The sequence below is a fragment of the Macaca thibetana genome, chromosome 4, assembly GCF_024542745.1.
Source record: "Macaca thibetana thibetana isolate TM-01 chromosome 4, ASM2454274v1, whole genome shotgun sequence".
NCBI lineage: Eukaryota > Metazoa > Chordata > Mammalia > Primates > Cercopithecidae > Macaca > Macaca thibetana.
In genome coordinates, this window is record NC_065581.1 from 120,399,503 (window position 1) to 120,426,217 (window position 26,715).

The 26,715-nt window shown below is 37.8% G+C and overlaps 1 protein-coding gene across 10 annotated transcripts in view; it reads right to left on the reverse strand.

Annotated features, from left to right (window-relative positions):
- Window positions 1-26,715, reverse strand: part of UTRN (utrophin) — a 576,638-nt gene that overhangs the window by 165,029 nt on the left and 384,894 nt on the right. For all 10 annotated transcript variants that reach the window (XM_050787306.1, XM_050787309.1, XM_050787310.1 and 7 more), the window contains 2 exons: window positions 22,526-22,698; window positions 1,316-1,472 (listed from right to left, as the gene is read on the reverse strand). In XM_050787306.1, the coding sequence (XP_050643263.1) occupies window positions 1,316-1,472; window positions 22,526-22,698 (330 nt within the window). The remainder of the gene's footprint in view (window positions 1-1,315; window positions 1,473-22,525; window positions 22,699-26,715) is intronic.

Below are 26,715 nucleotides of genomic sequence, written 5' to 3' on the forward strand. Positions count from 1 at the left end.
ATATGTATGTACGAGAAAATGGGCATAAAGAAATCAATGGAAAGTGAACAAGGCACAAATTTAATCACACAAGGATCTAAGAATTAATGTGTCAGTTGATAACATTTCAGCATATCTTTTGGCTAATCAGAGTAAAAGTATAGATTTGCATAGGAATAGAAATTTGAGCAGAATTATAATTCAAAGAAAGGGCTTGGCTCAGAAAAGTAAAACACATAAAATGATCTTAAATAGTATGGGCTTCATCTGCATTACTTTTTTTTTTTTTTACTACAAGTCCTTATTTTTCACTTTTATTAAACATAAACAAGATAGTTTGTAATTTCTTATGATTCGATGACTTGAATTTAAGATTAAGTTAATTTGTAGTTTAAAAACTTTCTCAGGTCAGTTGAGGTGGCTCACACCTGTAATCCCAGCACTTTGGGAGGCCGAGGCAGACAGATCACCTGAGGTCAAGAGTTCGAGACCAGCCTGAACAACATGGTGAAATCCTGTCCCTAGTAAAAATACAAAAATCAGCCAGGAGTGGTGGCATGCACCTGTAGTCCCAGTTACTTGGGAGGCTGAGGCAGGAGAATCGCTGAAACCCAGGAGGTGAAGGTTGCAGTGAGCCAAGATCATGCTCCAGTCTGGGCAACAGAGCGAGACTCCATCTAAAAAAAAAAAAAAAAAAAATACAAAATACAAAATTAGCTGGGCATGGTGGCAGGCACCTGTAGTCCCAGCTACTTGGGAGGCAGAGGCAGGAGAATTACTTGAACTTGGGAGGCAGAGGTTGCAGTGAGCCGTGATCATGCCACTGCACTCCAACCTGGGTGACAGAGCAAGACTCCGTCTTAAAAAAAAAAAAAAGTTTGTCGGTTGTGATGGCAGGCACCTGTAGTCCCAGCTACTTGGGAGGCTGAGGCAGGAGAATCACTTGAACCCAAGAGGTGGAGGCTGCAGTACTCCAGCCTGGGCAACAAGAGTGAAACTTGGTCTCAAAAATAAAAATAAAATTTTAAAAAATTTGATTATAAAACCTATTAGAAATTTAGATAAACTTCCTAATAAGCTAAAAGCAATATTATACTTTAGATACTGGTAGTGTTTGAAAAAAAAATTTAGTTAAATGTGAAGATAAAACTTAATTTAATACAAATGGAAACAATGTATGCACTTTAAATGTCTACTGACAATTAAAAGCAGACAGTGGTGGTGGGGGGAATCCTGCGATAATTGGTTCAACTCTGATACTTACCTATAATTTTATTTCAAATATCTACCTCACTAGAATTTGAATTAAGCGACTCACTATAGGTTATCCACTTACCTTACAATGGTCATACTGGAGCTGTAAGGCTGGAACATCTCCTCCAATAGGCATTTGTTTCTTAAGCTCTTCATCTTTCATATTCAGCCATTTGATCAGTTCTTCTAAAGACATCAGCAATCTGTTCCACTTCTCAGCACTGGCCTCCAAATGGGCCCTGTTGAGAAATAATAATAATAATAATAATAATAATAACAACAACCACCACCACATTTAAGAAATGCAAATTACATTCACAAAATTATCTACTTTCCTTAGCATAATAATCTCATCTGACCAAGTAATGTTTACTTCCACAAAAGAGAGTGACTCCTTGCAAATACATATATATATATATATATATATGTATTTACACATATGTATACACACATACATCCATTTCCTGTAAGAAACAGCTATTTTGAATAGGCTATAATATTCAGAGGATTTATTGGTAATAACTATCAAAATTTAAAACACAGACCTATACACCACGAAGGCTTTCAAGAAGGATGTCCATGATAGAATGTAAAATTATAAACCAAGTTTTAACAGTTGGGCAAAATCACTGAAGTACTTTATACTCTCATTTAAAGGTGAGGTCTTTGTTTCAATAATAATTTCTGTATTTAACACAGAAATGTACCTTCAAGTTCTTAGATTATGAACTCCATAATCAGGGAAATGTTTAGGAAATACATTTTTATGTGGTTAAGTTTCCAATAAGAGCAAAGGCCCTTGAGAATAGGAGTGTAAATCTGCGCACATGTTCCTTTTTTGCTCTTGTTAGGGCCCTGGTGAAAGCCCACTTATCCAGCCTCAGGCCCACAGTGGGCTGGATTTGAAAATATGAATCAGTCAGAAACAATTCCAGTGACTCAAGGAATCGAACTGGACTTGACTCAATCCTGCATCACCCCAGAGGGCAGATTGTGAATATGGACTTATGCCTTAACTTGGGGAAATGGAATTACTGTGACTCTCCACGATCTTTGAGGTTTAGAGGTGTAACAAGGCACATGTCTGCCTTTAATCAGCATATGCTGATTTTTAAAAAGTTAAGTGTGAAACAATAAAAAAAAAGTTTAAATTCAGAACGAAGTTCAAAGCATTTTGTAAATCTCTGAGAACGGTATGATTAGAAAATTTATTTTCTTGTATTTACTATCAGTTCTATTTATTCCACAGGTGCTACAACTGAACTCATTTTACAAAACTGTGTTTTAACAAGGTCCTGATTCTACTTGAGCTCCAGCTTTTCTGTGTTCATATTGATTAACTTTAGGCCAAATACGTAATTCCCTTTCTCTGATAAACAATAATTTCATTTGTCACAGAGCAGAACTAAATAATTTCAACTATATTAACTAAAAATTCTCTCTGTAGTTATAAGCCATTTTGCAGCAAATAAATTTGACTGAGCTACTGCAATTTATTTCCAATATTTTTAATTGCAAAAGCCAGCTAGAAATCAGATGTCCTCAATCAAGAAGCACTTGAGTGTCTCCGTGTGCAAAATATTTATACGTGTTCCCTGCCTTTTATTTCAGATGATTTGATCCTGCATCTTCAATGTCTGTAGTTTCACTCATTAATCAATAACTAAATCACACATTATATTCATTTGAAATTGAGTTCCAAACACTTATTGTATTGAAATGCCCACAAATGTATTTTTCAATGCAGTCTTTTTTGACTGCACAGAAATAATGAAACTGATCACTGAAACTTACAGTATTTAGAATCTGAAGAACTATCTATTAATTATAAGGATGAAGACAATACTTTTTAAAAGAAATGCTGAAGTGGCTTCGAAATAAAAAAGAAAACGTTGGTATTTGTGTGCTTCTCTACATCTTTGATTTCCCATAGTAAAAAGCAAGTTGATCTGGCAGAATCTTTGTCTGGCAAATCTGTTCTGGTTATTCTCAAATAGATTATAACTATGTGTTTAGTGGATTACTACCATATGCCCAAATAAATGCATGCTTCTGTAGTAGCCTTCAGTGTTCTAGTTTCATTTGAATTCTTTCATCTTGAAAGATGAAAGCCTTTTCTTGGGCAACAGGTCGAATGCTTTGTAGGAAGAAACTTTAAATTTGTGTTCAGCTTAGTGGTACTTTCTCAATTATCCTATAAACATTTTAAAACTTAAATTTCTCTAAGACTATTGATAACCAGTGATCATCCAGAGTTTCAAAATCTTCACTTAAAACATTTTTTTATCAAACATATCTGTGGGCATTCATATTTTTAGACAATTGACTTATTCTAACATCTCGGCTGCTTCAGTTCACTCCTTTAGTACTTTGATATGTACAAAGCAATAAACACTTTTATTGACTGTATTATCAACCTAGGATGATGTCGACTACAGAATATCTTTTACACAAGTTACCCCTTTTAAAAGTGAATCAGGTTTTACAACTCTATAAGCATTTTTAAGTGACCAGTTATTCTTAAAAAATGTAATGCAAAAACGTGTTAGAAGGTAAAGACCCATAAAAATGGTACTTCATCATTTAAGAATAGTAGAAAGGAATTATGGAAGTAACTACAAACCAATATCTGTTTTAAATCAGCAAAAGCCTCTCTGCCTTTCAAAAAAACTGCATCTTCAAGCAAGTTATTATTCCTTCTCCCAGTGTACAGATATAAAAGGAAATAGTGTGAGTGAGTGTGAGAAGGAGCACTGGTTAAAATAAAATACAGTTTTTCATTTACTCAGTACAAGCAAACATTTATGGAGCACCCACTCTGGTAGAGATATCCCATCCTCTGTTGTATAATGACTACCCAGAGTCAAATGTCCAATTTGGCATTCTTACTACAAAAGTACGTACATACACATATTTTTTGGTTTATGGTAAAATCTCCAAACTATAAATTGGGTTATAATGAAAGAAAATGCCTTAATTAGTCCAAGAATAACAGGCAACTTTAAAAGATTATTGCTGCTCCCAGGAAACGAATTAAGACATATTAGGAGAAAAGAGTCAAGTCTTCAGAATTCAGTCTGACTGTGCTGAAAAGAACACCAAAGCCGTGATTCCAATATGGTAGACACCAGTAGCATGTGGCTATTTAAATTTTAATTTAGGATAAATACAATGAGTAAATTTTGAAATTCAGGTTATCAGTTGCACGGGTCACATTTCAGGTGCTCACTAGGCCACATATGGCTAATGGCTATTATATTAACCAGTGTAGATATAGATAATGTCTATCATTGGAGAAAGTTCTATTGGAATGTGCTACACTAGATAAACCAGAAAAAAAAAGAGACAGCAGTTGGATCTTCCTCTATTAGATTTGGGGAAAAAAAAAATTAGTAGTTTTATAATATGGTTAGGAAAACCAACTATCTAAGGCTAAACATAGTGTCAATGACATTGTAAAATGTGGTAACATTAGATTTAAATGATGATGTTAAAGGTTAATCTTCTCTAGGGGCTTTTAAAAAGGTGCCCTGAATTTTTAAGAGACTCATAAAAGAAAGGGAAGATAGAATTTTATCTTTGAACTCTGTTTTCATTAGATTTGACAATTTTGCTGGCCTTTGAAACCATATGTTAATAAAGGTCTATATTAAACATCGTTATGCTGATAAATGGATATTTAATTAACATAATCTCAAATTAAATAAGTTTAACATGAAAATTTAAACCTATGTCATCCACAGCACAGAACGTATTAGTGTGATTCCAATTTACATTTTTTCAGCGAGTAAAAAAATATAATCAAAGTTCCTGACAGCCTGTCTTCTAGCTGACGTTTCAAGTCAATAGCATTCTTCTCTTATACAGATTGAAGTGAAATTTATCATTGTATGTATTGTTCTAGATGCTAAAGAAGATGTAGCATGTTGGATTTTAGCATTTAAAAAGTTTAATCACGGCTATCCAAAAAGACTGAAAAATAATATTTTAAGATATTAACTCGTGGTATTGGAGCCACATATTATTACATTGTTCCAGTGGCCACATCATGGTCAAAGAAGGTAATAACTGTGAAACACTTAGGGTAGATCTAGCATATAAATATTCAATAAGAAAAAATTATGATAAATCAGAGCAAATGTTCCCTGCCATGACATTTTATGCTATAAAAAGTTTAATATCAACTTTAGCACAATAAAAGCATAATGTGGAATACAGAACCAATTCATATTAAATGCTCCAAGTAGTATAAAGAGTATCAATCGACGGCCTCATTCTCAAAACAAACAAACAAAAAAAATGAAGGCCACCTGCAGAGAGAGAATTTGGGGACTAAAAAGGATCAAAATCTTTTAAAATAGGCATGGTGATATCAGAGCGGAACTGTAGGAGACTGAGACACACACACAAAAAAACATTTGAAAGATCACCTTATCCAGGAGCTGGTTTTTTGAAAAAAAAAAAAAAATTAATAAAATAGATAGACTGCTAGCAAGACTGATAAAGAAGAGAGAAAACTCAAATAAACACAATCAGAAATGACAAGAGGGATATCACCATTGACCCCACAAAAATACAACCATCAGAGAATATTATGAACACCTTTATGCACATAAACTAGAAAATCTAGAAGAAATGGATAAATTCCTGGACACATATATTCTCCCAGGACTGAACCAAGAAAAAAATGAATCCCTGAACAGCCAAATAACGAGCTCTGAAATTGAGTCAGTAATAAATAGCTTACAACCCAAAAAAAGCTCAGGACCAGATGGATTCACAGCTGAATTCTACCAGATGTACAAAGAAGAGTTGATATCATTTCTAATGAAACTGTTCCACAAAATTGAGGAGGAAGAACTCCTTCCTAACTCATTATATGAGACCAGCATCATCCTGATACCAAAACCTGCCAGAAACACAACAACAACCAAAAAAAACTTCAGGGCCAATATCCTTGATGAACATAGATTCAAAAATCCTCAACAAAACACTGGCACACCAAATCCAGCAGCACATGAAAAAGCTAATCTACCACGATCAAGTAGGCTTCATCCCTAGGATGCAAGGTTGGTTCAACATACACAAATCAATAAATATGATTCATCACATTAACAAAATAAGACAAAAAACACATGATTATCTCAATCCATGCAGAAAAGGCTTTCAAGAAAATTCAACACCCTTTAGGTTAAAAATTCTCAACAAACTAGATATTGAAGGAACATACCTCTAAATACTAAGAACCATCTACAACAAACCCACAGCCAACATCATACTGAATGAGTAAAAGCTGGAAGCATTCCCCTTAAAAACTGGCACAAGACAAGGATGCCCTCTCTCACCACTCCTTCAACACAATATCAGAAGTCCTGGCCAGGGCAATCAGGAAAGAGAAAGACATAGAGGGCTACCAAATAGAAAGAGGGGAAGTAAAACTATATCTGTTTGCAGGTGACAAGATTCTATATCCAGAAAACTTCACAGTCTCAGCCCAAAAGCTCCTTAAGCTAATAAACAACTTCAGCAGCATCTCAGGATAAAAAAATCAATGTGCAAAATTCACTAGCATTCCTACACATCAAGAACAGTCAAGAGAAGAGCCAAATCAGGAACACAATCCCATTCACAACTGCCACAAAAAAATAAAATACTTATGAATATAGCTAATCAGGGAAGGGAAAGATCTCTACAAGGAGAACTACAAAACACTGCTCAAAAAAATCAGAGACAACAAAAACCAATAGAAAAACATTCCATGCTTGTGGATAGGAGGAATCAACATCATTAAAATGACCATACTGCCCAAAGCAACTTATAAATTTAATGCTATTCCTATAAAACTACCAATAATGTTCTTCACAGAACTAGAAAAAACTATTTTTAAATGTATATGAAACAACAAAAAAAGAGCACGATAGCCAAGGCAATCCTAAGCAAAAAGAATAAAGCTGGAGGCATCATGATATCTGACTTGAAACTATACTACAGGTCTATAGTAACCAAAACAGCACAGTACTGGTACAAAAATATACACGTAGACCAATGGAACAGAACAGAGAACTCAGAAATATGGCTGTATGCCTACAACTACGATCTTTGACAAAGCTGACAAAAATAAGCAATGGGAAAATGATTCCCTATTCAATAAATGGTGCTGGGTAACTGCCTAGCCATATGCAAAACACTGAAACTGGACTTCTTCCTTACACCATATACAAAAATAAACTCAAAATTGATTAAATGCTTAAATGTAAAACCCAAAACTATAAAAAAAATAATCCAAAAGACAACTGAGGCAATACCATTCTACACATAGGAATGGGCAAAAATTTCATGACGAAGACACCGAAAGCAACTGCAACAAAGGCAAACATTTGATAAATGAGATCTAATTAAGCTAAAGAGCTTCTGCACAGCAAAAGAAACTATCAACAGAGTAAACATACAGAATGAGAAAAACTGTTGCAAACTATGCATCTGACAAAGGTCTAATACTGAGCATCTATAAGGAACTTAAACAAATTTACAAGGAAAAAACAAACAATAACATAAAAAGTGGGCAAAGGACATGAGCAGTCACTTTTCAAAAGAAGACATATATGCAGCCAACAAGCATGTTAAAAAAAAAAGCTCAACAGCACTGATAATTAGAGAAATGCAAATCAAAACCACAATGACATACCATCTCACACCAGTCAGAATGGCTATTAGTAAAAACTCAAAATATAATAGATGCTGATGAGGTTGAGGAGAAAAAGGAACACTTTTACACTGTTGGTTGGAGTGTAAATTAGTTCATCGATTAAGGAAGACAGTGTGGCAATTCCTCAAAGAACTAAAAACATAAATGCCATTTGACTTAGCAATCCCATTACTGGGTATATACCCAAAGGAATATAAACCATTCTGTTATAAAGATACATGCACATGTGTTCACTGTTCACTGTATGTTCACTGTAGTACTATGCACAATAGCAAAGACATGGAATCAACCTAAATGCCCATCAATGATAAGACTGGATTGAAAAAATGTGGTACATATACACCATAGAATACTATGCAGCCATGAAAAAGAACAAGACCATGTTCTTTGCAGGAATAAGGATGGAGCTGGAGGCCATTACCCTGAGCAAACTAATGCAGGAACATAAAACCAAATATCATGTCTTCACTTATAAGTGGGAGCTACATGATGAGAACACATGGATATATAGAGGAGACCAACAAATACTGGGGCCTATCAGAAGGTGGAACATGGGAGGAGGGAGAGGATCAGGAAAAATAACTATAGGGTACTAGACTTAATACCTGGGTGATGAAATAATCTGTGCAACAAGCCCCCATAACACTAGTTTACCTATATAACAAACCAGTACATGTACCCTGAACTGAAATTAAAAGTTAAATAAAATAAACATGAAATCTAAATGATAAATAATTAAAAAATAAAATAGACAAGGTGGTGAATATAATAGAAAATCATTGAAAATAACAATACCAATTGTAAGTAGAAAGTATCAAATTATAGCAGGACCAATGTTACCATTTTTCACTTTCTAGTGTAACACTAGGCAGAGTCCAAGATTAAAGGCAAGGGATAGAGAGGGTGTGGACATTGGAATGTCAGAGACTGGGAAACAGAAGAAGTTAAAAGGGGAAAGGAAATTCAAGGTCCTGACACTGTTGAAGTATCTTATGATGGGCTCCAAACTAGGTAGAGGGGATTAATGGAGTCTGAAAAGAGAAAGGGTTTGATCAACTAAAGATTAGAAGAAAGATGTGAAAATTCAGGAAAAAAAGGAATAAATGTTTAAAAGCTGGAGAATCTGACAGTTGAAAATACCAGAGGATATGCATTTTAATATAATCAAGCTGGGGCTGGGTGCAGTAGCTCAGGCCTGTAATCCTAGCACTTTGGGAGGACGAGGAGGGTGGATCACTTGAGGCCAGGAGTTCGAGACCAGCCCAGTCAATATGGCGAAACCTCGTCTCTACTAAAAATACAAAAATTAGTTTGGCATGGTGGCACGTGCCTGTATTCCCAGCTACATGGGAGGCTGAGGCTTGAGCATCACTTGAACCTGGGGGATGGAGGTTGCAGTGAGCTAAGACTGCACCATTGCACTCCGGCCGAGGTGACAGAGCAAGACTCTGTTTCAAAAATAAGTAAATAAATAAACACACAAAAATCAAGTTGAAATATTGTAGATCTAGTATATAAAGTGAATAAAACTTTTTTTTCCCCTAGATGGTGGATTGGAAGCATTGTTAGCATGCCTCTTCCACTTGGAAAGACAAAATAGTATGTAGAGATTCATACTGTGAATTTATTTCCAAGAAGCAACACAGGAACTTAACAAGGAAAACTGACAGACACCACAGACCGTTTGAAAGAAGCAGCAGGCTGCAGCATACATCACGAGCCAGGCCAAAAATTGTAAGTCCCCAGAGTGTGAGAAAGGGAGAAACTGCCTACAGGACATACACACCCACTGGGGAACCTGGCAATCCAGGTTAGGGAAAAGGCCTTAACCCTACCCAGCTCTGGAGCTGATGTAGTGAGCAATGGGGAGTAGATGAGAAGGAACCACATTGGGATGTGCTGTGTGTGCACTCCCAGTCTCCAGAGGGATGAAGGGAAGTCATTCCTGATTCTAACTCATAGGAGACCTCGTGGAGGTCAGCCAGTTAACTCAGGCAGGGGTCACAGGTTGAGAGAAGCTCCTAACTGAGATTCATGATATAAACTTGAGTGGGCACAGGAGCTGGGTGCCCTTGCTTCATGGGCAGATGAGGATGGGCATGGCCTGAAAGCCCTGCAGTTTCCATCTCCACTGGGAAGGCTTATGATCTAAGGCAGTTTTGAGTTTGAGTGCAGACTGACTGGAACTTTGCTAGCTGTTGCTGCTAGTGGAATGCTGCAGATGTGAGACCCGCCTTGCCAAATGCAGGGGAGCTAGGTGGGGCTTACTGCTGCTGGCTACTCCCCATTCCTCATTTGCACTCTTTTGTGCAGCAGAGGCAACTGTGCTCCTCCTTGTAACACTACCCCAGCAGCCAACAAAATGTCCTCCAATCCCCACGAGAGCTGCTGCTTGCGTCCGCCTGTAGAGAGCCTTGCTTGACCCACCTCCCTACTGGTTTTGCCCCTTCACTCCTCCTGGTAGCTTAACACACACACCAAAAAAACCCAGAATCTTTTGGGAGCTCTACGGCCCCTCCCATTGCTTGGGACACCAGAGTACCTCCCCGGGGTAACATAAGGCAAGCATAAATCCCGCCACTACCACCACAGCCAGTGCTCTTTTCCAAGTGCCACCTCTAGCTGGAGGCCAACTGACACAGTCCATGATAGCATCTGCAAGGAGAATCACACTGCACCAGGAAGGGGAAAACTTGTGTGACCTCGGCTGTCACCATCACCTGCATCACCCTGGCTAATCAGGAGGCCCTGAGTCTGCCCACGTGACCTGTTCATTACTGTTACACATGGCATGTGAGAAAGCCAACACACTAAGCCTATTTATAACCAAGGAATATCACAGAGTCTACATCACTCCTCTGCAGCCCCCCTCAGAGCTGGTGCTGGGACTCACTGCTGTGAGACTTCGGGACAGGTCACATCACTGGATCCCTTGCAGACATTCCCCCATACCAGCTTGGACTGTGGCAGTCCAAATGGGTTGCTAGACCCAGTGGAGCAGCAGCATTCACAGTAGTCTGGCCCTCAGGAATTCCTACTCCTACGGGAAAGAGGGAGTGCTCCAAATCAAGGGAGCAACCTGTGGGACAAAAGAATGACAAAAGAATGAAGATGGCAGGCCTTGAGTCCCAGACATTTCCACCTGTGGGAAGTTTCTTTCAGCAGAGGCATGGGTGTAATGCTGGGCTCAGTGGAGAAAGTCTGTAGCTCTGCCCCAACAGTCAGGCAGCCCTGGTGCTCGTGAAGGGTCTTGGAGAAGGGGACTTATTCTCTCCTTCACCCACCATAACAGATACAGCTGGAGGCTTCTCCCACAGGAGCCTAGCATGGGTACACTTGTAGACAGCCTTTCTAGAACAGTGGGGTGACTGTATCCCCACAAGAGGAGTGCCCTCCAGGTTCAGGCTTTCATGAGGGGTGGAGTCACAGTCCCTCTCTATGTGTAACATCAGCATTCCTACAGATGGAAAGAGGTACCTGTGTCATCTGAATAGCCAGGAAACTGGGTCAGGAGAGTGACACACCAAGCACATTACTACTACAATGAGGATCTGAGAAAGCCATCATACAAAGGCTCCATAACCAAGGAACTCATGCAGAGTCTTCACCCCTGAAAGCATGCAGAGCTGAATTAGGTTACAATAAACTAGAAACATTAAAGTCACATCCTCAAGGAGAGAAAAAGAAATTTAAAAGAACACATAGTCAAATCTAAAATAAATTCAAAAATAATTAGAATAAATAGTCTTCTGCAGTGAGAAGGAGCCAGAAAAATAATTCAGGGAATATGAAAAAGCAGGGTTCTATAGCACCGCCAAATGATCACACTAGCTCTCCAACAATAGATCTAAACCAAGACGAAATCTTTGGAAATACCAGATAAAGAATACAAAAAGATGACTATTAAGTTACCCAAGGAGATACAAGAGAAGTGTGAAAAACAACATAAAGAAATTTTAAAAACAATTCAGGATATGAAGGAAAATTTTTCTAATGAGATAGATTTAAAAAATCAGAACTACTGGAAATAGAATACATATTTAAGGAATTACAAAATGCAATGGAAAGTTTTAATAATAGACTACACTAAGTAGAAGAAATAAATTTCAGAGCCTTATCAAAAGTCTGTCGAAAGCCTGTTGAAAGACAAGGCTTTTAAATTAACCCAATCAAACAAAACTAAAGATAAAAGAATGAAAATAAATGAAAACAGTTTTCAAGAAATATGCGATTATGAAAAAGGGCCAACTCTAAGAATCACTGGTGTTCCTGAGAGAGAAGAAAAACCAAATAGTTTCAAAAACCTACTTGAGGAAATAACTGAGGAAAACTTCTCTAGCCTTGCTAGAGATTTAGACATCTAAATGCAAGAAACACAAAGCAGTCCTGGGAGATTCACTACAAAGAGTACATCACCAAAGCATATAGTCATCAGGCTATCCAAGGTCAACGTGCAGGAAACATTTCTAGGAGCACTGAGACAAAAGCATCAAGCGACCTATAAAGAAAAACCTACTGAACTAACAGCAGTCTTAGCAGACTGCTAAGTCAGACTCAGTAGAAACCTTATAAGCCAACAGGAAGTGGGATCCTACCTGTAGCCTCCTTAAACAGAAAAAATTGTCAGCCAAGAATTTTGTATTCAGCAAAACTAAGTTTCATAAATGAAGGAGAAGCATTTCACACAAGCAAATGCTGAAGGAATTTGTCATATGCATATATATTTAGGATTGTAATATCTTCTTGTTTGACTATTTCATTATTATATAATAACGTTCTTTGTCTTTTTTATTGTTTTTGCTTTAAAGTCTGTTTTATCTAATATAAGAATAGCTACTCCTCCTCACTTTTGATTTTCAATTGTATAGAATATACTTTTCCACCTCTTGACCTTAAGTCTATAAGAATCCTTATGTGTTGGGTGAGAAAGAGAAAATCTTCCCTAACTCATTCTATGAAGCCATTATCAACCTGATACCAACATCAGGCAACAACATACCAAAAAAAATTACAGACCAATATCTCTGATGAACATAGATGCAAAAATCCTCAACAAAATACTAGTAAACCAAATCCAACAGCACATCAAAAAGATAATTCACCACAATCAAGTAGGTTTCATCCCAGAGACCCAGGGATAGTTCAACATATGCAAGTCAATAGAAGACCAGGCATACAAGAAGTGCTAAAAGGAGTTCTCGGTCTTGAAACAAAAGGTCGATGTGCCCCAGAAAAGAACCTTTTAAAAGCATAAAATTCACAGGGCCTATAAAATAATAACACAATAATGAAAATGAAGTATCTACGTGACAGTAAACATAACTGAAACAGTACCTCACATCTTAATATTAACATTGAACGCAAATGGTCTAAATTTCCCATCTAAAAGACACATAATGGCAGAATAGACAAAAACAAACTAAAGTGTCTCTTGAAGACACTCCCCTAACACATAAGGATTCTTACAGACTCAAGGTAAAGTAGTGTAAGAAAATATTACATGCAAATGGAAACCAAAAGTGAACAGTAGTAGCTATTCTGTTTTCCTTTTTTTTGAGATGGAGTCTCACTCTGTCACCCAGGCTGGAGTGCAGCGGCGTGACTTCGGCTCCCTGCAACTTCTGCCTCCCGAGTTCAAGCAATTCTCCTGCCTTAGCCTCCCAAGTAGCTGGGACTACATGGCCTGCCACCATGCCCGGCTAATTTTTTGTATTTTTAGTAGAGACAGGGTTTCACTATGTTGGTCAGGCTGGTCTCAAACTCCTGACCTCATGATCCGCCTGCCTCAGCCTACTGTAGTGCTGGGATTATGGGCATCAGCCACCACGCCCAGCCAGTAGTAGCTATTCTAATATTAGATAAAACAGATTTTAAATGCAACAACAGTTTTAAAGAAAGACAAAGAGCCGGGTGCAGTGGCTCATGCCTGTAATCCCAGCACTTTGGGAGGCCGAGGCAGGCAGATCATGAGGTCAGGAGTTTGAGACCAGCCTGGCCAATATAGTGAAACCCTGTCTCTACTAAAAATACAAAAAATTAGCCCAACGTGGTGGCGGGCATCTGTAATCGCAGCTACTTGAGAGGCTGAGGCACGAGAATCACTTGAACCTGGGAGGCAGAGGTTGCAATGAGCCAAGATCGTGCCACTGCACTCCAATCCAGTTGACAGTGCGAGACTCCATCTCAAAAAAAAAAAAAAAGAAGGGACAAAGAAGGTCATTATATAATGATAAAATGATCATTCCAACAAGAAGATATTACAGTCCTAAATATATATGCATTTGCTCTGGAGCTACCAAATTCATAAAACAATTACTACTAGACCTAAGAAAAGAGATAGACTGTAGCACATTAAAAGTGGGGACTTCAACGCTATACTAACAGCACTAGGCACATCATTGAGGCAGAAAGTCAACAAAGAAACACTGGACTCAACTGCACTCTAGAACAAATGCATCGAACTGATATTTACAGAACATTCTACTCAAGAACTGAAGAATATACACTCCTCTCATCAGCACATGGAACATTCTCCAGAATACAAAGGCCACAAAACAAGTCTCAATTAATGTTTAAAAATCAAAATTATATCAAGCATCTTCATAGACCAATGAAACAAAATAGAGAACCTAGAAATACAGCCAAATGCAACCAACTGATTTTGACAAAGCATGCAAAAACATGAATTGGAAAAAGGACACGCTATTCAATATATAGCTAGAGAAACTGGAAAGTCACATGTAGAAGAGTGACACTGAATCTCTATTTCTCACCACATATGAAAATCAACTCAACATGGATTAAAGACTTAAATCTAAGACCTGAAATAATAACAATTTTAGAAGAAATCCTAGGAAAAACTCTTCTGGAAATTGGCCTAGACAAAGAATTTATGACTAAGACCCCAATAGCAAATGGAAATCTAGCAAGAACAAAAATAAATAAATGGGGCCCACTTCAACTAAAATGCTTCTGCACAGCAAAAGAAATAATCAACAGAGTAAAAAAAATAACCCACAGAATGGGAGAAAATATTTGTAAATGATGCACCCAACAAAGGACTGATATCCAGAATCTACAAGGAACTCAAATTAGTGAGAAAAAACACAAATAATCCTTTAGTAGGCAAATGACATGATTAGACATTTCTCAAAGGAAGATATACAACTGGGCAACAAACATATGAAAAAACACTCAACATCACTAATCCTCAGGCAAATGCTGGTAAAACCACAATGAGATACCACCTTACCCTGGCCAGAATGGCCGTAATTAAAAAGTCAAAAAACTAAAGATGTCGATGAGGATGTGGTGAAATGGGAATGCTTATACACTGGTGAGAATGTAAATTAGTACATTCCCTAAGCAGCTTTCTCAAAGAACTAAAAGTACATCTACCATTTGATCTAGCAATGCCACTGCTAGGTATCTACCAAAAGGAAAAGAAGTCATTATGTCAAAAAGACAATGGCACTCATACGTTTATCACAGCAAAATTCACAATTGCAAAGATTTGGAACCAACCTAAGTGTCCATCAATCAATGAGTGGATAAGGAAAATGTGGTATGTGTATACCATGAAATACCACTCAGCCATAGAAAAGAATAAAATAATGTCTTTTGCAGCAACTTGAATGGAGCTGGAGGCCATTATCCTAAGTAAAGAAACTCAGGAATGGAAAACCAAACACCACATGATCTCATTTATAAGCGAGAGATAAGCCACGGGTATGCAAAGGCATACAGAGTGATACAACGGACATATGAGACTCAGAGGCGGAGGAGGTTACCAGGGCAGTGAAAGATTAAAAAAAAAAAAAAACAAAACAAACAAAAAAAAAACCTACAAAATGGGTACAATGTACACTACTCGAGTGACTAGTGCACTAAAATCTCAGACTTCACCACTATACAATTCATTCATGTAACTAAAACCACTTGTACCCTTAAAGCTATTGAAATTGTAAAACTTTTAAAAAATAAATAAGTAAAAAATAAAAATGAACCGGATAAAACTATAAAGTTACATAATAGTAGATAGATAGGTCCAGTATATAATAAGCTAATGAAGAAGGCACCCCCCTGGATAAGAGTCATAACTTCAATGTGAAGGAGAGCTGTTTTACTGATGAGGTTATAAACAATTCTTATTTGATTTGATACAACAGAGGGCTCTTTACTAACTAATAGGGCAAAACAAATTGCATTCGGATGCACATGGCCAGGTCGAATGTAATAAAATAAAATGTGTACTCTGGAAAACAGTCTGCCCTTGATCTCCTGGAGATTGATTATCTCAGGGATGCCAAGATGACAGGAAATGTTAACTGACTTCCAGTGTGACCAGGTCTATGGGACTTAGAACAGGGATAAAGGCATTTACAGGTAAAGCAAAAAGAAACTTGGAAATCAAAATATAAAAAGTTATGAATATGGATATTGCCACCAACAACTGTAGCTGAGAAAAGGATAGAGAATGAAAGGTAAATGGGGCTGAGCAAGGTGGCTCACGTCTGTAATCTCAGCACTTTGGGAGGCCAAGGCTGCTGGGTCACCTGAGGTCAGGAGTTTGAGATCAGCCTGGACAATATGATGAAACCCCATCTCCACTAAAAATATAAAAATAAGCTGGGTGTGGTGGCAGCTGCCTATAATCCCAGCTATTCGGGAGGCTGAGGCAGGAGAATCACTTGAACCCAGGAGGCAGAAGTTGCAGTGAGCTGAGATTGTGCCACTGCACTCCAGCCTGGGCAACAGAGCAAGACCCTGTCTCAGAATAAAATAAAATAAAACAAAAAGGTAAAGGGACATTTGAATGAATGAGGAATGTAGAAAGCATGCCCTACATATAGATCAGGAAGAAGCAGAAATAAGATGATGAAGGATAGAATAATGGATGCATTCACTTCTAAGGAGATGTTGCTGAGAGATGGAGAAGTAATGCTTAACAAGTCACAATGAGGCTGGCAATTGTCCCTCTTATCCCTGTGTGACAGGGCTCCCTTTTCAGCCAGTGTTTTCTGGCACCACATTTGATGTTTATGGCTGGTATTCAGACCGTTTGATGTACATAGTAGTTGGTAAAGATTCAGAATATTCTCATTGGCTGCTAGGTGAGGAAAATGAGGAAATTAACCTCGGTTGAAGAGTTTCAAGTAAAGTAGGCAATTAAGGTGAAACCCAACATTTATTTAGAGAGAAAAGTTACGGAAGAGTTTCAAGAAATACTTAAGACATAGGACAATGTGTCACAACAGAAGGTAGTATAAGGGGCAGATTGTACATTAAAGGAATGAGAGGAAAGAACAGAGAAGTAGGGCTGAACAGTGTGCTCCACAGTGATCACTTACAGTAGGCAATGAAGGAGTCAGGAGCCTGGGAGGTGGACTGCCTCTACAGATTTGTTATGAGAACACTCCTCCCACTCCTTGGGGAGGGATTTATCTCACTAAGCACACTCCGGTCTCTTCTCCACCCCTGAAACTCACCGAGTCCCTGCAGAGGTGGAGTGACGAATCTGATCTGTAAATTCAGGGAGAATAATTGGGCATGCATGTTTAGCTCAGTCCATACGGACCACCTGACAACAGGCCATGCACATACTGAATTCTTTTCTACTCTTCCATGTATGGTTTCTCACTTGGTAAGCCACCTTGCCCAGTGACTGCTGGTGATTCTGCCTCATTCTGGGGTTTGGTTGACAGCCCTACTCACCTTCACTCTAAGTTACCACCTCCAATCTGGCCTCTATCAGTAATTAACATGGCATTTGAATTCTGTATTGGCCGCACGATGAATGCCCTTGAGCACACTTTGTTTCATACTTGTTCAGAATCCAGCCAGCAAAGGGGGAAGCTGTTTTGGAAGACCTTCTTAGAAATCCCCAACATTACCAACCAAGAGGGAAAAACATAGGGTAGAGAGAATTTCTATGTCTTTTCAATTAGTGCCAAACAAAGAGGTAATCAATGAGAATAATAATAGCTAACGATTACTGAGCACATACCATATGCCACTATTTTTGGCAAACGTAGAGGCTAAATTAAATAAACCATTTTATCTTTTATAAATATGCAAGTAATAACAAATACGCTATTTTAATTTTATCTCATTCATTTTTTAAATATAAAAATGAAGAAGAGATCATTTACGCCTTTAGCTAAACATACCTAATCCAGTCAAAAATGGCTTTTATCCAAAAGTCAGGCAATAACAAATGCTGTCTAGCATGTGGAGAAAAAGGAACCCTTGTGAACTGTTGGTGGGAATGTAAGTTATAAACATTATGGAGAACAGTTTGGAGGTTCCTCAAAAACCTAAAAATAGGGCTACCATATGATCCAGCAATCCCACTGCTGGCTATATACCCAAAAGAAAGGAAATCAGTATATCACAGAGATATCTGCACTCCCATGTCTGTGGCAGCACTGTTTACAATAGCCAAGATTTGGAAGCAGCCTAAGTGTCCATCAACAGATAAATGGATAAAGAAAATGTATTTATACACAATGGGGTACTATTCTACCATTCTGCCACTTGCAGCAACATGGATGGAAGTGGAGATCATTATGTTAAGTGAAATAAACCAGGCGCAGAAAGACAAACATTGAATGTTCTCAGTTATTTTGGGGATCTAAAAAACAAAACAATTGAACTCATGGAGATAGAGTAGAAGGATGGTTACCAGAGGCTGGGAAGGGTAGTTGGTGGGGCAGGGGGGTGATGGGGAGGAAATGGTGATGATTAATAGGTATAAAAAATAGAAAGAATGAATAAGATCCAGTATTTGATAGCAAAATGGGGTGATTATGGTCAATAATAACTTAATTGTACATTTTTACATAACTAAAAAAGTATAATTGGATTGTTTGTAACACAAAGGATAAACGCTTGAGGGGATGCATACCACCTTTGCCATGATGTGATTATTATGCATTGCATGCGTGCCTATACCAAAATATCTCATGTACTCCATAAATATATACACCTACTATATGCCCACAAACATTAAAAATAAAATTTAAAAAATTTTTACAATGCCATACTGAATCCCTGTAAAAGCACAGACAGGTCTATATAGATATAGATACAGCCACCAGCTGTTATAAACTTGCAATAGTATCAACTATAATAATACAGCAAATGCATTCTTCCCTCCTCTTCCCTTCACAGATGAGTTCCTTGAGATAATGAGACTGAGTAGACTCAGTTCTATTGCCGCATCCTCACCTCCCCTTCTATCTCTTTAGTCCTCTGCAATCAGATTTCTCCCTCAACCGAAAAAAAAAAAAAAAAAAAAAAAAAAAAAAAAAAAAAAAAAAAAAGGGCCCTGGCAAAAGGCCACCAAAGCCCTTCTAATTGCTCCTGGACTCTGCAGACCTGATCTTGCTCCACTTCTTTAAGCAGCTGACACTATTACTTATGCACTTCTTTTAGAAACCCCTCTTTCCTTGGCTCTTGACAATATTCTCTCCCGGATCTCGTCCCTCTTCAGGATAGGGACTTCTCAGTTTCCTTGCTGCTTCCCTCTCCTTTGCCCATTCCTTATGTATTAGAGTTTCTTGGACTTCTTTGCTTTGCCCTCTTCTAATGTTTCACCCTCTCTAATAACTAACTCACAATGGTTGCCTGCCACCTGTCTCTGGACACCCTCTCCCATCTGTCTATTTCACCTACTGCACTCTTTTGAAGAGCAGATCTCCATCTAATGGCTTTGGCTATCTTCTCCTGGATGTCTCTCCAGTGCCTTAACAATGTGAACTAATTATCTACTCCATCTCTCTTCCCTTTCCTAGATGCTGAAAGTGTCTCTTACCAGGTCTCCCCTCTTCAGAACGGGCTCATCCAAGGCATCCTCCATAGTTGTGTGAGGGATTCCTCCAAAGCCCAAATTTAATCATGTTACTCAAAAGGCTCCCAATTGCATCCACAGTGGAAGGGAGCTTGGTTACACATAGGTATGCATGATTTGTCTCTTACCCCTCTCTCTTTTGGTTAGCCATAGTCTTTTCCCCACGACACCAGCAGCAAACTGTATTCTCAGTCAGACTTAATGTATTGATTTTCATATAAACACAGTGTTATTTCAAGACCCCAGCTTAGTTACCCTTCCCCAGTCATCACCTAGACCATCTGGGGAATAACTATGTATGTTTCAAGGCTCAGCTAAGGAATGAACTCTTTTATGAAGCCTTCTTCGATCATCTGAAGTGAGAGTAACCACTCTCTGCTTTGGACCCTACCTTAATCTGAACAGATTTGTGAGCCTCTAGTGGTAGGGACTGTATCTTATTAATAGCAATGCCTCAAGCATAGAAATAAGTTTGTATTACATGCTTGAATAAGTGCTTGAATCTCTTGAGGTGACTAATCAAAGTAAAAGTTATTTTAATTCATCATCACATTAATTTATTATCACATTTTACTGGAATATCTGATCTACCTTAATGCAAAAGTCCACTGGCACAGGCATATTCCCCCGTCTTCTAAAAATAACATTAACTTACTTATTACATAATATTCCAGCTGTAGTTTATAAGTTCTTTCTTTCCAGTTTAAAAAACAAAAATTTGTCATGATAGGCTTAGGCAATAACTCCCAAGAAAGACCAAAAATTTTTTGTCTATAACTTTTTACTTATCTGTTTATGTTATAGGTCTTCATTAAATTATTCTTCCTAAATAAGTCATTCTCTAACCTCTGAAATTCCCAGCACCATGTACACTTCACTAGGACCAGCTCTGGAATTCTTAGGTTGTTGGCAGAGATGACTTTGTTGGATGCTCAGTGAATGCTTTTCACTATTAACATTTTAAATATTTTTGCTCATATTTATAAGGAATGGAAAGTTGCAACCTGATGGGATCTAGGCAGTTGAAAATTCAAGTCTTAAACAAGAATAATCCCTCACTACATAGTACTCCCTAATTTTCTTCTCTTTTTTTTTTTTTTTTTTTTTTGAGACGGAATCTCGCTCTGTCGCCCAGGCTGGAGTGCAGTGGCCGGATCTCAGCTCACTGCAAGCTCCGCCTCCCGGGTTTACGCCATTCTCCTGCCTCAGCCTCTCCAGTAGCTGGGACTACAGGCGCCCCCCACCTCGCCCGGCTAGTTTTTTGTACTTTTTAGAAGAGACGGGGTTTCACCGTGTTAGCCAGGATGGTCTCGATCTCCTGACCTCGTGATCGGCCCGTCTCGGCCTCCCAAATTTTCTTCTCTTATTAAGAAAAAGTAGTTGGCCAATGCTGATCTATTATATTTTCCAGTGGGAACTTTCTACAGAGCATCCATGTCCATGCTACATTGCTCCCTTCCTCACATGTAAAGGAACTGCAAATTCTACTCTCTGAGCTCCAGAAGAATAAAAACCTTTGAATACATCTTAGAAAAAAATTTTTTTAATTCATTCATGATAGGTAATCATTGAAGATTCTGTTCTCCATTAAATCTTGAAACCAGCGGAGGCAGACCCACTGAGCCCCTTTATGTATAAAAATATTTCACTAGATGCTTTCTTAGGCAGGATTTACATAGATTAGGGAACTATCAAATCATTCCATTCAATCTTCATAGCAATCGTGAGTGTTAAATATTTCTATTCTGATTTTGTAAATAAATTTAAGGCTCAAAGAGGCTGAGTAGTTTGTTCAAGATCAGAGAGTAAATAGTAAAGTCTGAGTCAAATTCAAGACCATTTGGTTTAAAGGTTGTACACATGGTACGCTGCAAAAAACAAAACAAAACAAAACAGATCTAGGACTTCCTGTCAATGTTCTGCTTTTAGATTTTTGCACAATAACATATTTTTCAGCCAGTATTCACTACATTTATATTTAATTAGGACCTGTCCACTATCTATTAAATATGATCTTAAAATATTCTTGACCCCAACAACACTAATCATTCTGTCTCTCTGGGTAATTTTCAAGGTCTTTTCCTAGTCAGAATTCTGGTCCTAAGGTTCATCCTCATTTAATTTTACTCTCTCCAAATGCAGACATGAATCATCAATTTTCCATTTTAGTGTCCATAAGAGATATTTAATTTCTATAAATACATCTTGAATGAGGCATATAAACAGCATGATTAAGCAAAACATGTTCACTGCCAAGAGTCAAAAAGATCTAGATTCAAATTCTGGCTTGGCACTTCTTAGCCTCAAAACTTGGCAAGTTGCTTATATTCATTAAACCTCTGTTTCCTCATAGAAGGAATAATGTTACTACCTACCTTTCTAGGATTTTTTTTATTATGAAATAAAGTAACATTTGTAAAGATCCTAACAAGTACATAGTCAAGGTAAACACTCAGTAATTAGCAGATGTTGCTAACAGTATTATTGCTAGTATTGTTAGGTTTACAATATATGAAGATTTATGAATAGTCTGGAACAGTTAGTAGACAGTATTGGACACAAATAGAGTTTGAACTATATAACTCAAGGAAACAGGCTTTGCATTTAAATCTTAAACTGCTTCTGATAAAGTAGCAGTGGTGGTAAGGCTGCCCTTTCTCTTTCTGATATACAAAAATCACAAGTATCTGCCCCCTCCACCCCATTATTTTTATTTTGATATTGACTATTCTGACCTGATGCTAGCAGATTTTGCTTTTAAGTCATTCCATCTTTGGTTCATATCATCCAGTCGATGTTGAAGCATAGTAGCCTCTTCAGAATTTCCCAAAGCTTTTACCATCTTCTGCCTGTTTCCGTCAATACTTTTAAATATGTCATTGTGGGCATCAATTTCTGCCTGGATGTCCTAAACAGAAAAAAAGCAAATAGATAATGCAAATATTAGGAATCAGTAATAGGTATTGAAATTTCTGCATAGAACTTTATAGCTTTATATTAACGGAAGAGTTTCTCTCAAGCAAAACAGTTCATTTCACCTTAAATTATAAGAAATTCAAGTGCTTCCAAAATTCTTATTATTCTGAAAATAATAGTCTTTAAATCTTCAGTACTTCCAGCTTTGTTCTTTTTGCTTAGGATTGTCTTGGCTATACAGGCTCTTTTTTGGTTCCATATGAAATTTAAAGTCGTTTTCTCCAGTTCTGTGAAGAAAGTCAATGGTAGCTTGATGGGAACAGCACTGAATCTATCAATTGCTCTGAGCAGCAAAAGAAACTATCATCAGAGTGAACAGGCAACCTACAGAATGGGAGAAAATTTCTGCAATGTATCTATCTGATGAATGGCTAATATCAAGAATCTACAAGGAACTTAAACACATTTACAAGAAAAACGCAAACAACCCTACCAAAAAGCGGGCAAAGGGTTCGAAGAGAGACTTCTCAAAAGAAGACATTTATGTGGCCAAGAAACATATGAAAAAGAGCTCATCATCACTGGTCATTAGAGATATGCAAATCAAAACCACAATGAGATAACATTTCCTGCCAGTTAGAATGACAAACATTAAAAACCCTGGAAACAACAGGTGCTGGCGAGGATGTAGAGAAATAGGAACGCTTTTACACTGTTGGTGGGACTATAAATTAGTGCAACCATTGTGGAAGACAGTGTGGCAATTCCTCAAAGATATAGAACCAAAAATACCATTTGATCCAGAATCCCATCACTGGGTATATATCCAAAGGATTATAAATCATTCTACTATAAAGACAAATGCACATGTATGTTTATTGCAGCACTATTTACAATAACAAAGACTTGAAACCAACCCAAATGTCCATCAATGATAGACTGGATAAAGAAAATGTGGCACATATATACCATGGAACACTATGCAGCCATAATAAAGGATGAGTTCATGTCCTTTGCAGGGACATGAATGAAGCTGGAAACCATCATTCTCAGCAAACTATCACAAGGACAGAAAACCAAACACTGCATGTTCTCACTCATAGGTGGGAATTGAACAATAAGATCACTTGGACACAGGGTGGGGACCATCACATACCAAGGCCTGTCGGGGGGTGGGGGGCTAGGGGAGGGATAGCATTAGGAGAAATACCTAATGTAGATGATGGGTTGATGGGTGCAGCAAACCACCATGGCACATGTATACTTATGTAACAAACTTGCACGTTCTGCACATGTATCCCTGAACTTAAAGTAAAATTAAAAAAAACAACAACAATTTTTAACTTGTGAGCAAGAATACTTCCAAAAGCATAGAATAAGTGATATAGTTAGGCTTATGCACACACAGGAACAGAGAAAGAGGGGAGAGGAAGATTTTGACAAGATCTAGCCTTTATGCACGTATTGAAGTGATGTTATTTGATTTAAAACGATTCTTAAATTTATCAACCTAATTATTTTATTATTGATATGAAAGATCATTCTTGGGAATAAACACAAAAACATATATTTGGCATGTAAATAACAATCTAATTCTTCCGTAACAGAAAAATTTCTGGCTAAGTATAAAGAAAATACAAAGAAAGTCAGTCTCCCTAACTTTACTTGCCCTTAATCTATTTTGATAACTAAATATAAAAGAAAATATTATCCCACTGATTTATCCAAAACAATTGCATGCATTATCTGGGGATTTCAATAATTTATTTATATCTAATATTAAATTAAAAAGCCAAAAAAGAGTTTATCTTTATAAAATAAATTTGGAGGCAGTTTAAGTAAAATTAGAATTATTATAAAATTTTTTTAAATTGGTTCAGATTTTGGGGAAACATTTGGTAATCTATATCAAAAGCCACAGACTTAAAATTCTTTTGAGGAAAATGGCAGATAGGAGACAGGTCTAATGCACTGCTCCTGCTTAGATGGACAGAACAGCATCTGGAGACTCAAGTTGTGAACTTTTGCTCCAAGAACCACTGCAGGAACACACCAAGAAAATCAAAAGAATTCACAGACCCTTTTAAAGAAGGAAGTTGCCACTGCAATTGCCACAAGACAGCATAAGCTCTTGGGAGTTTTACAGCCTCACCCATCACCTGAGATGACCTGAGTACTCATCCTGGCCAACATAGGGCAATATTATACCATCCTACTACTAGTGCAGCTGGCGCTGTCCTGAAAGCACCACCTCCTGGCTAGAGGCCAACCAACTCAAGTCATGACAGCCACTCATAACAGAACAACCCTGCTCCAAAGAAGGAGAAAACAACAGTTAATTCCACTGCTTACCAAACAGCAGCTTAACCATAAGTTCTGAGTCTGTTCACATGACAACTTCACTGCTAGCATAACTGGCATTCGAGGAAACCAGAGCACTAAACAAAACTACAACCAAGGATTACCACAGAGCCCACTTCACTCCCCTGCAGCCTCCACTGGAGCAGGTGCTGCTATCCATGGCTGGGAGACCTGAGGACAGATCACATCACAGGACTCTTTGCAGACATTCCCTAGGACCAGATTTGAGCCCCGTAGCCCTGCTGGGTATCTAGATGCAGAAAAGCACAACAATCACTGCAGTCTGATTCTCAGGAAGTCCCATCCCTAGGGGAAGAGGGAGACCACTACATCAAGTGATCTTCTTACAGGGCAAAAGAATCCAAATAGCAGCCCGTGAGTTCCAGATCTTTCTGATGAAACAGTCTATTCAAATGAGAAGGAACTAAAAAAGCAGTTCTGGTAATATGACAAAATAAACCTCCAAAAGATCACATTACCTTTCCAGCAATGGATCCAGTCCAAACCAACAAGAAATATCTGAATTACCAGATAAATAATTCAGAAGGTTGATTATTAAGCTACTCAAGGAGGCACCAGAGAAAGGTAAAAATGAACTTAAAGAAATTTCAAACATGGCTAAGTGTGGTGGCTCATGCCTGTAATCCCAGTACTCTGAGAGGCTGAGGCAGGAGGGTCACTTGAACTCAGGAGTTTGAGACCTGCCTGGGCAACATGGCGAAATCCCGTCTCTACCCAAAATACAAAAAAAAATTAGCTGGAAATGGTGGAATGCACCTGTGGTCCCAGCTACTTGGGAGACTGAGTAAAGGATTAGAAAAGATATTCCATGCAAATAGAAACCAAAAGCAAGCAGGAGTAGCTATTCTTATATCAGACAAAACAGACTTTAAAGCAAAAACTAAAAAGACAATAAAGGATATTATATAATGATAAAAGGATTAGTCCATGCACCTAACATAGGAGCTCCCAAATTTATAAAATAATTACTACTAGACCTAAGAAATGGGACAGATGGCAACACAATAATTAGATGGGACTTCAATACTCCACCGACAGTACTAGAGGAGTCATCAAGACAGAAAGTCAACAAAGAAACGATGAACTTAAACTATATCCTAGAACAAATGGACTTAACAGATGTTTACAGAACAGTCTACCCAACAACTGCAGAATATATATTCTTTTCATCAGCACATGGAACATTCTTCAAGATAGACCATATGATAAGCCACAAAACAATCCTCAATAAATTTAAGAAAATCAAAACTATATCAAGTACTCTCTCAGAAGACCACAGTGGAATAAAATTGCAAATTAATTCCAAAAGGAGCCTTCAAAAGTATGCAAATACACGGAAATTAAATAATCTGCTCCTGAATGATCTTTCAGTTACCAAAGATATCAAGATGGAAATTAAAAAATTATTTGAACTGAACAATAATAGTGACACAACCTATCAAAACCTCTGGGATATAACAAAAGCAGTGCTAAGAGGAAAGTACGTAGCATTAAATGTCTACACCAAAAAGTCTGAACGAGCACAAACAGACAATCTAAGGTCACAACTCAAGGAACTAGAGACAAGAACAAGCCAAACCCCAAACCCAGCAGAAGAAAAGAAATAACAAAGATCAGAGCAGAACCA